This window comes from Haliotis rubra, unplaced genomic scaffold (genome assembly GCF_003918875.1).
Source record: "Haliotis rubra isolate DU_JTF1 unplaced genomic scaffold, ASM391887v1 Scf162, whole genome shotgun sequence".
Classification (NCBI taxonomy): domain Eukaryota; kingdom Metazoa; phylum Mollusca; class Gastropoda; order Lepetellida; family Haliotidae; genus Haliotis; species Haliotis rubra.
In genome coordinates, this window is record NW_025765581.1 from 1710693 (window position 1) to 1728148 (window position 17456).

General features: G+C 39.1%; 1 protein-coding gene across 1 annotated transcript; it reads right to left on the minus strand.

The window, feature by feature from the left end:
* Window positions 1-6003: 6003 nt before the first annotated feature.
* Window positions 6004-13987, minus strand: LOC124271678 (arylsulfatase B-like). Its single transcript, XM_046706838.1, has 8 exons — window positions 13661-13987; window positions 11762-11948; window positions 11090-11277; window positions 9607-9718; window positions 8294-8389; window positions 7254-7497; window positions 6506-6657; window positions 6004-6384 (listed from the first exon to the last, which is right to left on the minus strand). The coding sequence occupies exons 1-8, from the start codon at window positions 13904-13906 to the stop codon at window positions 6119-6121; spliced, it is 1491 nt and encodes a 496-aa protein (XP_046562794.1). The 5' UTR covers window positions 13907-13987; the 3' UTR covers window positions 6004-6118.
* Between the last annotated feature and the right edge of the window lie 3469 nt (window positions 13988-17456).

Genomic DNA, 17456 nt, shown 5'->3' on the forward strand with positions numbered 1-17456 from the left:
TGGCGTAGTGATTTGACCTTGAAACTCCTTCAAAACGAATGCCGATTTCCGAAAGTGGAAGGTGATTTCTGTTGCATTGTGGCGATGCCTTTTTGATTCTTGTAAGAAATCTCATCAAAATCAACATTTTCAGGTAAAGTCGATTTATCACTTGTGCAATAGTGTAAAATCATGTTATCAACACTTTTGTTACATATTTTGGCGATTGTTTGAACACAATTGGTACTTAATAGATTTTTAGAAATACAAAACGCCTATGCGTCTCTTTTTTGGGATAGTTTATTAGGTGAACTGAACTCACTAACTCTCTGAGCAGACTACACTGGAATATTCCGGAATAGGCCTAGAAATTTCCAAAGCAGTCTTTTCTCCCTCACCTGGGATAATTTACAGCAAACCGTCTTCTATTCTCCCTGCCCAAACTAAACGTAGTACTCAGTACACAATTGCCTTCCACAGAATCTTAACATAAACAAATTAATGCAAATATACACATGGAAATAATATTGCAACACCTATGATTTTTAACCCAGATATAACCTTTATATTCATATCATAGTTTTGTTTGTTTGTACGATGATTAGACCCTTCAGGTGTACCATACGTTACTTGTAGATATGCTAGAGAAAACTTCATTTAAATCCGTCATTAAACAAATATAATTTTTCAGTAAACTGATCTTATTGCTTGAAACTCAATTGACTTCGTTGAATATTAGCAAATATGGGGTCTCCTCAACTGGCAATGGCTCATGTCACTGAGGGCTATTGCAAGAGATTGTCATCCTTAATCCGTCAGCCGATTGGCCGGAAAACATCAGCAAACTAAGGACATTAAAAGGACCGCCAGCTTGCAACCTTGTGACGATCAGACACAATCTGATTGGACCTTTTGGACAGGGTTTTGCTGTCAATGACCATCCTCTGATCACAAGGTCAGTCATTATGGACGACAATGCTTAGTCACACCGTGTACATGTTTGAGGCATGAGGGGTCACAGAGATCTTCCAGTAAAACATATTGATGGAATGAAACAAGCCTTCCATTTAAGAATGAAACGCAATGCCCCAACGTCAAACTCAACGTCTGATAATGTCAATGAGGAGGAGGGTCAGTGATGTTATTGCAGTTGGAGGAGGTTACTCAAAATATTGACACTGTTCTCGGCTATTATTGATACTTATGTAATTTCTTGAGGATCGTATGCCATAATCTTGAAAATGACCCCACTTATTAATCTTTGAAACATTTCCTGTATTGTTGTTACAAATCGTCATTTGAGCCTTGACTGAAGTCTGTGACGTCATGGTATTCTGACCTCATAATGCAGTGATGACGAAGACACACTGTGGCACAATGGTGACTAAGCAACCTATGCGGGCCGCATGGAACTCTGGGTAGGAGAGTGATTACGAAGAATGTATATCATTCCTTTCAATCCTGATTTTGTTCACGGTACAGTTTCAATTCTTTATTTTTAGATATTCCATTGTCATCCTAGAATTGTGAAAACTGGGGAAATGACCAACGAAAATGTACATCGCAAATCTCTCTGTTTTCGACACATTACCACAGCCTTTAGTGTGTTTGTTGCAAAATATGAAAATCAGATATATTATTACTCGAGAACAGAAGTTAGAAAATAGCATAGTAGAGATCACGGGTATCTGGGGTTGTTTTTATTAAATCACCAACGAATATTCTGAAACGTTGCCGTTTGGAATGCTACTGAAAATATGTAAACACGAACGCTTTTTGCTATATTCGATAGTGTATAACTCGTTAATATCCGGGTAAGAATGGGTCTTCAGTAACCATGCTTGTCTTAAGAGGCAACTAAATCGGATCGGGTCGTCAGGCTCACTGACTTGGTTGACACATGTCATCGGTTCCCAAATGCATAGATCGTGATGTTGGTCAAGTATAACATGTCATATTTGGGATTACACTTACTTAGTAAAGTACAGATTCTAGTACTCTCAGAGTCGGGCACCTAATCGCCAGCACACAAAGTCGTCCACTGAACGGATTAGGCGTCAGACTTTGTGTGCTGGCGATTATAGTCCGTTTGGCTCAAAAGCGGACCGATGAATTGCAATCTAACTCGAAAACTAATAAACATAAAATACTCAATGAAACGCTGATCATAATCAAAACATCATACCCACTCTGTGAGGTTTTTGCAGAATTTTTGTCCTAAAAATAAAAAAAAAGTTGTTTAACAATCTATCATTAAATATTGACACAGTTCACTATTTGTTACGAGGGAGGAGTGCAGAGAAAGGGACAGCCAGGTGTTCGAGAACGGATGGAGACGGCACAGCACAGGTTAATGAATAAATAACTTTGTCTGTGAACGTGCTTCTCAACAAAACAAGAATTCAGACTTTACTCTATGAACAGTATTGAGTCTCGAAGTTCCTGCCGGTTAGAAGGATGTGATGCTATGTGTGGGGCCATTTGCACTGAAAACGTTTTATGTTGTGCATTGTTCTACGCAATGTTTTTTGGTTTTGATTGAAACGAACGAAATTTAATTTAATTTACGAATGAACACATTGTTGCTAAGGGACTGGGACTGGATCTTTATCCAACAAAAAATCAAGTTCATAAGTCACTACGCAAATTGGTCTCACCTTGGATATGCTGACTGACTGACAGAGTTTGGCTTTAGGCTGCTTTTAGCAATATTCCAGCAATATCACGGCGGGGGACACCAGAAATGGGCTTCACTCATTGTACCCATGTGGGGATTCGAACCCGGGTCTTCGGTGTGACGAGCCAACGCTTTAACCACTAGACTACCCCACCGACCCCCATGGATATGCACTGACGTTACCGTGTCATATATGTTTGTACGACAAGACATGAAACTTATGACATCTCTCAAGTAAAAGTACGTACTTTGTACATTTTGTGTGTTCCTTTGGGAACCACCATTGATCTTTGAAAGAGATAAAGTTTCGATACAGATTCTTTAGCCCATACAGATTACTTTACCGTTGTCAAGCAGGAATTTACTTCGTGAGTGTCACGTTTCGATACAGATTCTTGTTCTGTTGCCAAGCAGGAATTACATTGCACCCACAAAAGCAAAGAACTTGTTATCCATAAGGTTTGTCAATATTGTACAAGTACATAACGTTTAAGGGGAGAAGTTGTGGTATCAACCTTTTAAATATAAGGAACACTATGTTCCAGAGTATATGCTTTCTCTTTCATCACTTCTAAGAGTCATTCTAAGGCTCCTTGATCCTCATAGAATCACAACCTCTGAACATCCGGGTTAGAATAGGTCTTCAGGAACCCTACTGACTTGGTTGACACATGTCATTGTATCCCAACTGCATAGATTGATGTCCATGATGTTGATCACTGGATTGTCTGGTCCAGACTTAATTATTTAAAGACCCCCGCCATATAGCTGGAATATTGCTGAGGGTGATGTTAAAAATCAAACACCTTAGAATTACAACTGATGAATGCAGAGCATTAAAATCTATTATGCAGTCATGAAATGTCACACTTGTCCTGTAAATTGACATGAACACCAATTTTTGGTTTAATCATATTTATTGTCAATACAATGAACATGTCATTTGTAGTGGTTGTACAAGTTTCAGTAAAATGCTCAAAAGGTCTGTAGCAAGCCAATTTTCTCATGTAAGCCCCATAGGTTGCAAAGCTCTATATTTAGATAGTATTGGGACCAACTTCCATGGTGATCTTTAGCAAAAATCATGTGTAAGCCCACCTCACAGCTCTGTTGTAAACCTGCACCCAGGTTTTTTAAATACAAATTATAAACAAATAGATATACATCTTGACATTTCTGTTGACCCAATGTCATGTACAATTTCAAATATATCAAAAATAAATATAGGTCATGCCAGATATAAAGGTAAGATTATTTGGTTTATAACCCCAAATAAAGCATAATTTAATCCATAAACATTATACACATTCATTATTAGTTATGTGTGTTTCTGTATACAAATATTGTGTCTAGTTTTGTGACACAATTAACTAGGGAGAATTACCATAAGTGAAATATGACTAACATATCGTCTACATCAATACTATTAATAACTAATAACAAGATATTTTAACAGCTCCTGAATAACCCATTTATGCTATCACCTGAATGTAGACTTGATGGATTATTGAATCAATAAAGTTGACTGAGACTATCCAACAATAGACGATTCTCTTAAAAAAACACAAAAAACCGTTTTTGTATGGTAACAATCCCTTTCCAGTATGATATATCATAAACTCTATGTAGATCAATAAAACAAGCAGTATTCATCAAAAATATTGTAATCAGAGGTCTGAAGTGTTACTGTCCATCTGATCTTGTGAACTTCTGAAGCCCAATGTGATAGGTGCAGTGAGATAACTGTAAGTAATTAGAGGTGGTTAATGTAATTTGAAACCTCACATTGCTGAGTCTCTGGAATGTACACATGTGAACCACAACAATAAAATAGAACACACAAATTGTATCTTACCCATGTCATGAAACATTCAGACAGTCAAAACAAAATATTACCACTGTGGAAATATTGTTGGTTGACATCTTTTGCTTCAAATTTTAGCCTCTAATTGCATTCAGCCTGAATGCATAAAATATCTTTCCCTCGTTACTACATTAATCTCTTTGATATGTTACATTTACATGCATACTGCCAATCAATTACATTTGGCCAAGCATCAGTAACTATGTGACAATATCATAAAAGTCTGTCATGGACGCTTGTGACATAACATCTCTATAGAAAAGATGAATAATGTTTGGATCAATGATTTAAGTGTATTAAGTAAATGGTTAAGTATGATTTCTTCAAGATTACTGAATACATACAAGTATTATCACTGTTCTGAGACCATGAGTGAGAATACAAGCTAGAGTTTCCTCCAAAGCCATGGATACACACACCAATCACCCACATGTGTTTCCCCTCATTTAAAAATATGAAATATACCATGATATAAGCATAATTAAAAATATAAAAGGTATGTGTATAAAAGTATCAAATTATAAACAATGGTGTCTCATAAATACCCTCATATTAAACAACTGACAAGGAAGTAATATAAACAGTCAATCCATTGTTCTAGCACTACACTGTGTGATACTCAGTTCTGATTGGCTGAGAGCTCATCAAAACCATACTTAAATGGCAGTTTAAGGACCTCTAATTAAAGAGACCGATTCACCGCGTATGAATACAATTAACTTTTTGACGCGTTCGGTTTATAAATTACATTTAGCGGTCTTAAATCAACGATAAAGGACCGCAAAATTGAAAACAGAGTAAATTATCTTCTAATTAACTGATGTCAGGGGGAAACAATTTAGAAAATATATATTTACCAACTGAGACAATAAATATTTGAAGAATCTTCAAACTACTATACGAATGATGTCTTTCAGTGGCATTTAGAAGTTGTACATTGATGTCCAAGATATTTTTATGGATTAAACTTCTTTGTAATTTCTCTCACCTGTTCACCTGATGAAGGGACCTGGAATGGTCTCGAAACGTCGTGAGAGAAATTACAAAGAAGTTAAATCAATAAAAATATCTTGGATACTATACGAATACAATTAAATTCTAAAGGACTGACCTACAAGCGAAAGCTGACCCAAGCTACATTCCAAAAGATTGAGTGCTGACCCAAGCTACATTCCAAAAGATTGAGTGATCAACGAAAAATGACCAAAGCTACATTCCAAACGATTGAGTGATCAACAAAAAATGACCCAAGCTACATTCTAAAGGATTGATCTACCAATCAAAAGAGGCTGCACTGAGCAGCCAGATGAAGAAGGTCCCAGTTACATTCAACATATCAGGCAAATAAAGTTGACTTATCTTCCAAAATAGCTGCAAGCTTCGTCTAAAGACAACTAATCTTCAAAGCTAATTCCAATAATATGTTTAAGACTTATCAAGTCACATTTAAAAGGAGTACATAGAAGTATATATAAAAGGGGCTTTCAGCTTTAATTAAGGTTATCTTGTCAGTTAATCAATTATAGTATATTCCGGGATGTTAACCCAAATCAGAGACAACCTAAACCACCTACTCTACTGTACAGAGTAAGTTCTGTTTACTCCCATGGCCCCCACACTCCTCCATGTAGTTTGGGGTCACACTTTGGGTCAGGATCAGGGTACCTGGGGGGTATTGCTGTTTTCTGGTAGTACTCTAGTCGGTCCAGAAGCTTCTTAACAATGTCTGGTTGTGATGCTGACAAGTCATTGTGTTCATTTGGGTCATTTGCGATGTCAAACAGCCAAAGATTCTTCGCCTTATCATCCTTGTCCACAACCGTCTCCTTACTGAGATGTGGCGGCGAAATCCAGCTGCCGTTTCCTGAGGATGGAGGAAGACTGTGTGAGCAAAGACATGAATTGAACACGGGTGTTCGGCGTGACGAGCAAACACCTTAACCACTAAGCTACCCTTCAGTATTAAGCAGTGAGTGTCCACAAACCTGGACTTCCTGTGATGAGCTTCCAGTCTCCAACTCGTATAGCGGCTCTGATCCGCGTGTCGAAGGTGTTGTTAAAAAGCTTAGCTCCTTTGGGTTGTGTCAAGATGTCAATGTTGTGTAGGAGCTCCTTCCTCGGACTGGCTCCACCTTCACTGGAACAATGGCAAATTGATGTAAGACTTTCCCTTGTTGTGTAAGCAAGTAAACATTGGTGTCATTGTGACATATACTACTGAAGAGACCTCCTTTTTCCAAACATATAAATTGTAAGCAAAAGGTTTCAAATTCATACTTCCTAGGTGGGAAATTTACGCTAACATGTCTAAATTCAACACAGAAATTTAAATCATTTGAACAAGTTATATTTGATACAACCATTAAAAAACCACAAACACACATCACGTCGCAACATTCAAACAACCATATGCCCTTTGCTTGAATGACAATATTAAAATTAAGAAATATTCTTATCTTCAAAACAAATCCAAATGGAGCCCAGAACAATCCGTATTTTCAGGAGCTGTGGGGCAATTTGGACTTGCCAATTGATCCTTGCCTTGAGCAGGTCTTGTACTTAATTTATTCTCAAGCGTTTGGGAGACAGACTAGGTCTAGGCTATATTTTCACCATATACTCAACTGATATTATTGATGATGATGATGATGATGATTTGGATATTTTGCATGTGCTGCCCGGCAATATGCATATTTCGCATAAGTTTCAAACTCTACATAAATACTAGCATACCTGATGGTCTTCCATTGGTCAAAACCATCCAGAGGCTTTGTTCCATTGGTGTTCCCGCCAGCCACACCCACCAATGTAGGGAACCAATCAGAGACATGGATCAGTTGATTATTGACAGTTCCTTTGTTCTTCAGCATATCACCGTACACAAAGCCCACACCATGGAATCCCCCTTCCCATAACGACGCCTTCCACCCCCTCAGTGGCCAGTTGTTTCCCCCTGCGTAGATCTGACCACCATTGTCTGAAAAACAAGTACTTTGTCAGGACAGTCATGAATAATTAGTAGATTCCCATAATTCTACCACATCCTCAAATACAAAACTTCTAGTCTTCAAGCTTAAATAAACCCACAATAAACCTATGCTTGTCATAAGACTAACGTGATGATCGAGGTGTGTGTGGGGGAAAGGGGGTTTAGGCTCTCTAACTTTATTGTCACATGTCATTGTATCCCATTGTATGAGATCGATGCTCATAGATTTGATCACTAGATTGTCTGGTTCTAGATTGTTCTGACTCGATTATTTACAGACCGCTACCATACAGCTGGAATATTGTGGAGGGCAGCATTAAACAACAGTCCTGACGTAAATTACAGCAGAAGTTCCAAGTTTGAATATAAAAATTCCCACTACCTCAGAATTTACCAAAAGAAAGAAAATCAAATTATGAACAATGCCAATGTTGTTACCAATTTGCATGCCGAAGACACTTTTTTGGGGTTCTATTTAAATCCATGATATTTCATTGAGAACACACCAGTTGTCCATAAAACATTTAAACATGCACTGCCCTACATGAGGCACCTGCCACTCTCCCATTTAGATGTTGTACGACGTAGCACAGTTGTAATACAGATTTGTACATGCAGTCAGTGTATCATTTACATGTTACCAAGTATCTGAACTGTAAAATTCCTGAAATTCATATAATTTATTGGTTAATTTTCTACAGAGACTTAGAACATCCACCTTTTATTAACTAAGGTCTGACAGTCATCACTGTCTGTGATTCAACTCTAATAAAATATTACTTACCTGTGGAGAAGACAATGAGGGTATTCTCCAGCTGGCCAGTAGCACTGAGAGCTGCAGTGATGTTTCCGATCCCCTCGTCCATACATGCAGTCATCCCTTGAAGTTGAAAACATGTAACCGATAAACATCTGGGCCCCATTGCACAATGTGATCGTAATAGCTATGATGATCATAAGCCGATGCTGAGGTATGTGTGTTACAATCACTTTAGCTCCAAGATCGTTTCGTGGAACTGGGCCCTGTACGGGTGTTTTGTTGACAGCCGGATCACGTGAATAAGAACACAACTGATTTATCAACACCTCACATTGTTGGTGAGTGAGTGAGTTTAGTTTTATGCCGCACTCAACAATATTCCAGCTATATGGCGGCGGTCTGTAAATAATCGAGTCTGGACCAGATAGTCCAGTGATCAACAGCATGAGCATCGATCTACGCAATTGGGAAACGATGACATGGGAATTGGGAAAGCCTGACCACCCGATCCCGTTAGTCGTCTCTTATAACAAGCATGGGTTAGTGAAGATCAATATTCTAACCCGGATCTTCACGGGGTGATATTGTTGGTCATCAGGCATCTATACTCTTCAAAAATAGTAAGGGAACCTGAACTTTCAATTTGGATAGGAAGATAAGCGTTAACAAACTTTTCAAAGACAGATATCTTATGAACGCACCACCATTTCACAAAATCGTCACCCTTAAACACAACGCATGGGATGCACGTGCACAACGCAGTCGCCCCATACACGTGCATGGGGTGTCGTTCTTGAGTTTGACGGTTTTCAAGAAGGTCGATAAATCACTGTAAACCATTAATTTTGACAATCATCTTGCATCACACAGTTGTACGTGTTTGTTCCTAGCCATTTTATTGTTTGAAAACGACAATCGTACACATGCAAATTCACGTCATACACCGGTCATCTTTCAAGAGCAATTACTGTACAAACAACTATGGTCATGAGGAAGTGCAAGTGGTGATGCACCTTCAAACTTTCACTATTATCATATGAAGATTTGCTGACTATATTATAAATGAAGTTTCACTAAAAAAAATTAATAAGAAGTAAGTTTGTCCAACAAACAATGCTTACCTAGGGCAACAGCAAAATGTTCAATATTTTGTCAGATCAACTCTTCCCTAATGGTGAAGCATAATGCCGATCAAGGAAAGTTAGAAATTGACAAGTTATGATATAGCAGACATATTGGTAAAACAGAGTAGAACCCAACTCACTTTGTGTGAGAAGAAAGAGGCCATACACTGGACTACCTACTGAATATGTCAGGTTTAACAGTGACCATATTACCGGCAAAATTGCGCCTGTTCAAGTCCTTGATGTGACTGTACGGATTCAAATATTTCCCTGGGACCTGCAGAGGTGCGTGCGTAGACTGATAGGCGAGGTACAGGAAAAATGGCTGTAAAAAAGAAACAAAAACATGATGAGCCTACTAGATAATTACCACTGTCAAAGTAGTGGGTGAGTTCAAATTTAACATCACATGAGCTATAAGCCTATTTCAGCTATATAGCAACAAGACCACGTGAACACATGTACACAAGTATATTATATACACAAAGTCACACTTGAAAGCAAATTTTATTTAAAAAAAAATTAAAATTAAAACGTGCTATAACAATATCATATATGTTTTTTGGTTGTTGTACCACATTTGATGGCCATCCTCTAAACAGTCTTGAAGGATGACACTTGCTATGCCACATCGTACGCATGTCCTTGGTGATTTCTCACGTCAAGAGATGGTAGCAACGCTACCTTGGACCACCAGGAGTCCAGATCCTAAATCCCATGTTTGGGACATTATGAGATACAAAATATTGATGTATTAGAACAAGCCCTCCATGAAGAATAGAACACAATACCACAACGTCACATTCAACATCTGATACAATCAGTCAGGAGGGTCAGGGATGTTATTACTTATGTGATTTTTTGAGGATTGTATATCCAAATCTTGAAAATGAGCGCACTTGTTAACGTCATACGACATTGGACTACAAAATGAGTCAATCCTTTTCCAATAAGCTACAGTTTTTCATGCTTTTTTAATTAAGATTTGCCATTTAATTATTCGCTGAAAGTCAATGTATCAAGACAGTAAGTTAAACTGAGGTTTGGATAACTTCCTTTGCTATGGTTAATGGTAACATATTGATACTATGAAGAATATGGGATGTTGCAATACTTTGTTCCATGTGTATATGCCTTTCAACACAAGTAATACACGTCAGAGGCTCCATTAAAAGTTGAAAACAATGAAGTTGACACAGTACCTAAACTGGCGGACAAGGTCACCACACAGACATTATTTTCAAGATGTGGTCCTGTGCATAGAGCTCAGGTCACAAATCAGTTGAAGTTAAGCAATGCTGAGCATGGAGAGTCCTTGGATGGGTGACCGTGTTTGGCAGCTCGACTCCTGAGACTTTCTAGGACTTCAGTCTTACCCCACAACGAAACGCATGTGATACATGTGGTCTCACCTAAGGCAAGTGGGTTTGTTAAAAAATTGCCTCTGTCCACCCAACAGAAAATAGGTACCTGGTACGATACGATGGTAGTCTGAATTTGAACCTTGAGCGCCTAATAGGAGACAGGTTGTATTCTGCACAGGGAGTGTTCTGTACTCGTTAACCAGGGGTTATATGTCAGCGCTTTGAGCATGCAATGTGCATGGGTAAATGCACAAAATATCTCGACTATTATTATTATTATTATTAATATTTTTATTTTGACATGAAACATTCTCGATGGAACTTGCACCTACTTTGGACTCATCATGATCCTTGATCACACTGATAGCCCTCTCCGTAAACAGATACGTTGAATAGTGGCCGGTCTCATTGAAAACTGGGGTTGTATTGTTACGTAAGTCAAGGCCACAAAACGAGTATCTGGAATCGTGGTCGTCGCAACGTTTGTGTGTGAAGTAGTCCTCGCTGCCTGTCAGATAGCCTGCAAGTTGTTAAGATTAGATATATAAAGGGTTAGGTCAAATAAAAAGGTGACGTTTGGTAAATAAATTGATATACTAAAACATGTGGTTTCTCTACACAAATTGTATACAACAATGGGTGGGTTAGTGAATGAGTGAGTGAGTGAGTGAATGGATTTACACAGCTTTAGGCAATATTCTAGCAATGTCACGACGGGACACCAGAAATGAATTTCAATTGCTTCAGCTTCAGGATGATATGGGATAATCATGATGTTTCATTTATTTCACAGATATCATAGCCGGTGACAAATAGGATTGGGTGGTTGGCTTGGTTAACAGACCATCACATTCATATTGTGTTGATGCTCATGATGTCAATCACTGGGTTGTCTGGTCCACACTCGACTATTTCCACACTGACACGATACAGCTGGAATATTGCTGATTGCCACATTTAACAACAAATAAACAAACAAACAAACAGTTGACATCTTTCCTTACCATAGTATGAATCAAATCCCCGATTGGTAGGCAGGTAGTCATCCTTGTAGAAGCCCAGATGCCATTTGCCGACAGCATGGGTGGAGTAGCCGGCCTGTTTGATCTTGTCTGCTAATGTGGGACTATCCAGAGGGAGGCCATTGGGCTGAGAGCTCCAGATGATGCCGTGTTGTAAACCTGTGTGAATCTGAAAACAGACAAAAGAGATGGTCAGGCTCACTAACACTTGGTTGACACGACTGCATATCCCAGTTGTGTAGATCAATGTTCATGACGTTGATCGCGGGATTGTCTGGTTTGGTTATTTACAAAACGCCGCCGTGTAGCTTGATTATTGCTCAGTGCTGCATTAAATAAGAAATGAGTGTTTGCCACTGATATGACAATGTCCCCCGCCGATAAAGAATGGAATATTTATAACATATTTACTACTTTTTATTTTTTGGTCACATACAAGATGCCTGAAATGACTGGTGTCTGCATAATCACCCAATGTAGACTGTCGACATAATTGAAGACATTGGGAGCAATATTTTATGAGATATCGCGTTTACATAAGTTTGAAAAGTGTTCAAAGTGTCGTGGTGACCTTGAAGATAAGGTCAAGGTCACCCAAATCAACTGGTGTGCTTGCGTAATACCCCAGTGTAAGCTGTCACCAAATTTGAAGACATTGGGTACAACAGTTGATGAGATATCGTTTTAACAAGAATCGGGACGTACCGACAGACGGACACCGCTGAATACATAGTCTTTACAGTGTTTGATCGACAAAACATAAAGAAACTATACACCTGAAATAGGATTTGAACCCCAAATTACAATATTATGAAAACAATCTTACTAGTTCAGTGAAATTATGGAAGCTAATTAATTTGGAACAAGCATGTTTGTAACATCCAGCTGATAATTCTGTTCAGAAAATGAAAACAATCCATGTACAGACATTCGTGTCTGAACGTCTTCAGTCAGTCACTCAGTTCTGATTCAAACAAAGAAATACAAACTGTGATCATGAGGATAAATAGGTCTCACAGACCCTGAACCGCGTTATTTTCCATTCTGCCAAGCTTCTGCAATGCTAAAGCAATAAATGAAGCAAGCAACAAGTTGCCCTGTATAAATGGTTTGTGTGTGTGTGTGTGTGTGTGTGTGTAGTGTGTGTGTGTGTGTGTGTGTGTGTGTGTGTGTGTGTGTGTGTGTGTGTGTGTGTGTGTGTGTTTGATGATGATTTTTATGGAGAAGCATGCACAATATGAATGAACCCTCTACATTTTATGTACAAAGGATGTGCCACATGTAGTCAGTCAGTCAGTCACTCAGTTCTGATTCAAAGACTGATTGTGTTCAGTTTGACGCCGCTTTTTAGCAATATTCCGCAATATCACGGCAGGGGTCTGATTCTGCCAAATTGTGAAAAGCTGTGTATAAGGTCTTATGGTTAGTGTGTGTATAGTGTGTGTGTGTGTGTGTGAGCCAAGCCCTGAGTGAGTGTATAATTGATAGAGAGAGAGTGTGTGTGTGTGAGAGTGAGAGTGTGTGTGTGTGTGTGTGAGTGAGTGAGAGAGTGATGATGATTTTTATGGAGAAGCATGCACAATATGAATGACCCTTCTAAATTTTATGTTCAAAGTAAGTGACACACCCTACCTGCAGACAAAACTCAATTCCCGGCCCACCTAATTTATCAGAAAATGTTTTTTAATATTGTTATGTACAAAATTGCACACACACACGCACGCACGCACGCTCTGTCTCACTCACTCACTCTCTCTCACACACACACACACACTTTACATGTGTACAAAATTATTGGTGACCGCCTACCTCCCCACTCCAGACATGTTCCTGGGTTGTCGTCTGCACACTTTATAACCAGTAAGGGTATGACTGACTCACCTGGTACCTCCCTGACATGAACTGGGACCGTGTCGGGGTACAGATAGGCTGGACATAGTAGTTTTCCAGCTTCACGCCAGCCGCGGCTAACTTGTCAAGATTTGGTGTTTTTATCTCCGACTTGTGATACCCGATGTCATGGAATCCGTAATCGTCAGCGAGGATGAAAATAATGTTCGGGCGACTTGACTTCGCTGACAAAACAGTGCAACACGCACATAATAACAAGAACTCTGCAAGATGCATGGCTGTCAGGAAACTGTTCAAGATCCCGAATGAGTCGAACGCCTACATTCAACGAGATTAGTCATTCGGTGCAGTTCACTTGTGATCATGTGACAATGTTTGATAATGTGACTTATGCAAACTCCTCAACAGTGCTACTACAAATGTACTGTGTAATGAGTATGGCAACAGCGGGACTAGTGTGAGCGTTGTGCGTTGCTTCATTGTGTTTTTGTTTGTTTGTTGTTTAATGCACTCAGCAATATTCCAGCTAATAGCCTATATGGCAGCGGTCCGTCTGTCCAACGTTTGGTCAGTACAGGTGAATGAGCCATCGGGGCAGGTGATGAAGTACAGGTCACTGAGCCATCGGGGCAGGTGATGAAGTACAGGGTCACTGAGCCATCGGGGCAGGTGATGAAGTACAGGGTCACTGAGCCATCGGGGCAGATGATGAAGTACAGGATCACTGAACCATCGGGGCAGGTGATTAAGTACAGGTTCACTGAGGCACCAGGGCAGGTGATGAAGTACAGGATCACTGAACCATCGGGGCAGGTGATTAAGTACAGGGTCACTGAACCATCGGGGCAGGTGATGAAGTACAGGATCACTGAACCATCGGGGCAGGTGATGAAGTACAGGATCACTGAGCCATCGGTCCAGGTGATGAAGTACAGGATCACTGAACCATCGGGGCAGGTGATGAAGTACAGGTTCACTGAGGCACCAGGGCAGGCGATGAAGTACAGGATCACTGAGCCAGCGGGGCAGGTGATGAAGTACAGGATCACTTAACCATCGGGACAGGTGATGAAGTACAGGTTCACTGAGGCACCAGGGCAGGCGATGAAGTACAGGATCACTGAGCCATCGGGGCAGGTGATGAAGTACAGGGGCACTGAGCCATCGGGGTAGGTGATGAAGTACAGGTCTCTGAGCCATCGGGGCAGGTGATTAAGTACAGGTTCACTGAGGCACCAGGGCAGGTGATGAAGTACAATTCGACTTATTTAATAATTACATGAAACACGTGCTTTTCTCAGACGTTATGCTTTTTGCGCTCGTGAGATTTGTTGCTTTCTACCGTACGGGTTTATGACGATGTAATATTGAACACATAATTACTTTTGATGGTGTTTCTTTTGTCCGTGAGTTTATACTGGTGTTCGACGAGCACATGTTAAACAGGGGTATACGTTTATAATTGATGCAGCATGTTTAATAATGCGTATATCAGTGCAAAAAGATGCCAGTTTATTAGTTAGTCCATGTCCTTTGAATTCAGTGAGCTGGTGAGATGTGTTGCTAGCTCAGTCAGATAAGTAAGTCCTTGATACGACCTTAGGCAGATATCCCAAGCCAAAATATAGGTCAGGCAGCTGATGAAGCAGTCAAAGGGTGACATATGGTATATAAAAATCGCCACACAGAAACATGTTTATTGTTTTCCGTAACACCAAAGTTTTAAAAGGTATCTTTTTCAAAAAGTTTTATGTGTATGACATTTCGAAATTTGATGCATCAGTGACAAAATGATGTCCGGTGCAATTCTCTATTTGACTTGTACCATACGTTCATGTGAACAGTTGATTTAGACTTTGTATATATTTATGACCGGTGCCACTGGTGGGGCAGGATATGCTTACCATTTCGCGAACACCTATATTTCATAGTGATTCATAAACACATGCTCTGTCATCGTGTCGCATGGTGACAATCACTGAAATGTCTGATCCAGACTCGATATATTTACAAACAATATCGTACAGCTGTAATACTGCTGAAACAAATGCTCATGATATAGTCCCAATTGTATAATCGCTTTGAGCATGCACATTGGATGGACTATAGCGCTATATGAATACACATATATAACAATAATAATTTGTTATGAATGTGGGATGGGGTCTGTCGCATTTATTTGCAAGTAAATGAATTTTCACCTTATTTGAAAGACATAATCAGGCTATGAACTGGAGCACATAATTTCCCCGGGCTGAAACCAAACATGATATTAAAAGTGCATTGATATCCCTTATCAGCCAGACTGGTAGTGTGATGCAAGCCTGGTTATTCCGTCCTTGTCACCTGACCGCCTCTATGTTGACACTTGCACGTTGCAAATTATCTCATATCATTCCAAAGTGCTCAAGATTAGACCGTTTTGGCACTGTAATTAAAATAACTTTGTGTCAGCATTTAAATCTAAGTAAGGCACATCACAGCACTGCTTAAACCTGCACCTAGGCTTCTTAAAAAACCCCAAAACAAATCGATATACATCTTGACATTTCTGTTGATCCTCTGTCATTTACAAATTTGAGTACATTTCTATAAAACATAGATATAGGTCATGCTGTTCTTGTAAGGCCCATTGTCAAACAGGAATTTATTTCACGAGTGCCACGTTTTGATACAGATTCTTGTACCATTGTTAAACAGGAATTTATTTCACGAGTGCCACGTTTTGATACAGATTCTTGTACCATTGTCAAACAGGAATTTATTTCATGAGAGCCACGTTTCGATACAGATTCTTGTACCATTGTCAAACAGGAATTTATTTCACGAGTGCCACGTTTTGATACAGATTCTTGTACCATTGTCAAACAGGAATTTATTTCACGAGTGCCACATTTCGATACAGATTCTTGTACCATTGTCAAACAGGAATTTATTTCACGAGTGCCACGTTTTGATACAGATTCTTGTACCATTGTCAAACAGGAATTTATTTCACGAGTGCCACGTTTCGATACAGATTCTTGTACCATTGTCAAACAGGAATTTATTTCACGAGTGCCACATTTCGATACAGATTCTTGTACCATTGTCAAACAGGAATTTATTTCACGAGTGCCACATTTCGATACAGATTCTTGTACCATTGTCAAACAGGAATTTATTTCACGAGTGCCACATTTCGATACAGATTCTTGTACCATTGTCAAGCAGACATTAAGTCACACACCCGAAATAAAAGAAGCTGTTATCCATATTGTCAGTATTGTACCAGTTCATAATCTTTAAGGAGAGAATTTGTGGTATCGACTTCTTTTATACAAGGAACACAATGTTTCAGGGTATTTTCATTTTCCTTTATCACTTCTAAATGCCATTTGAAGGTTCAACTTTAACTTGACTAGAGCCCTTGTTGACGTACTACAATTATTATCAATTTAATGTAACAAAACACATGCTATAGGTACAATTTCAAATATATCAAAAATGAACAATGGTCATGCAAGGTATAAAGGTATGATTATTTGGTTTATAAGCCAAATAAAGAATAATTTAATCCATAGACATTAGAAACATGCATTATTAATTAAGTATGTTTCGGTATAAAAATATTGTGTCAACATTTCATCGAGCTTTGAGACACTAATGACTAGAGAGCATTACCGTACGTTAAGTATGGTCCACATAAATACTGTTGATAACTAATGACAAGATATTTTATCAGCTCCTGAATAACTGATTTGTGCTATCACCAGAAAGAAGACTTCATGAATTATCATGTCTGAGACTTTTCACGTGGTGGGGTTGCCTAGTGGTTAATGCGTTT

What these genes read in the sequence shown, in the direction of transcription:
- LOC124271678 (XM_046706838.1), bottom strand. Translation starts at nt 13,906, where the DNA reads ATGCATCTTGCAGAGTTCTTGTTATTATGTGCGTGTTGCACTGTTTTG. An exon ending in TCATGTCAGGGAGGTACCAG is followed by an intron (nt 11,949 to 13,660) that starts GTGAGTCAGTCA and finishes GTCTGTTTTCAG; the next exon opens with ATTCACACAGGTTTACAACA. An exon ending in AGGATCATGATGAGTCCAAA is followed by an intron (nt 9,719 to 11,089) that starts GTAGGTGCAAGT and finishes TCTTTTTTACAG; the next exon opens with CCATTTTTCCTGTACCTCGC.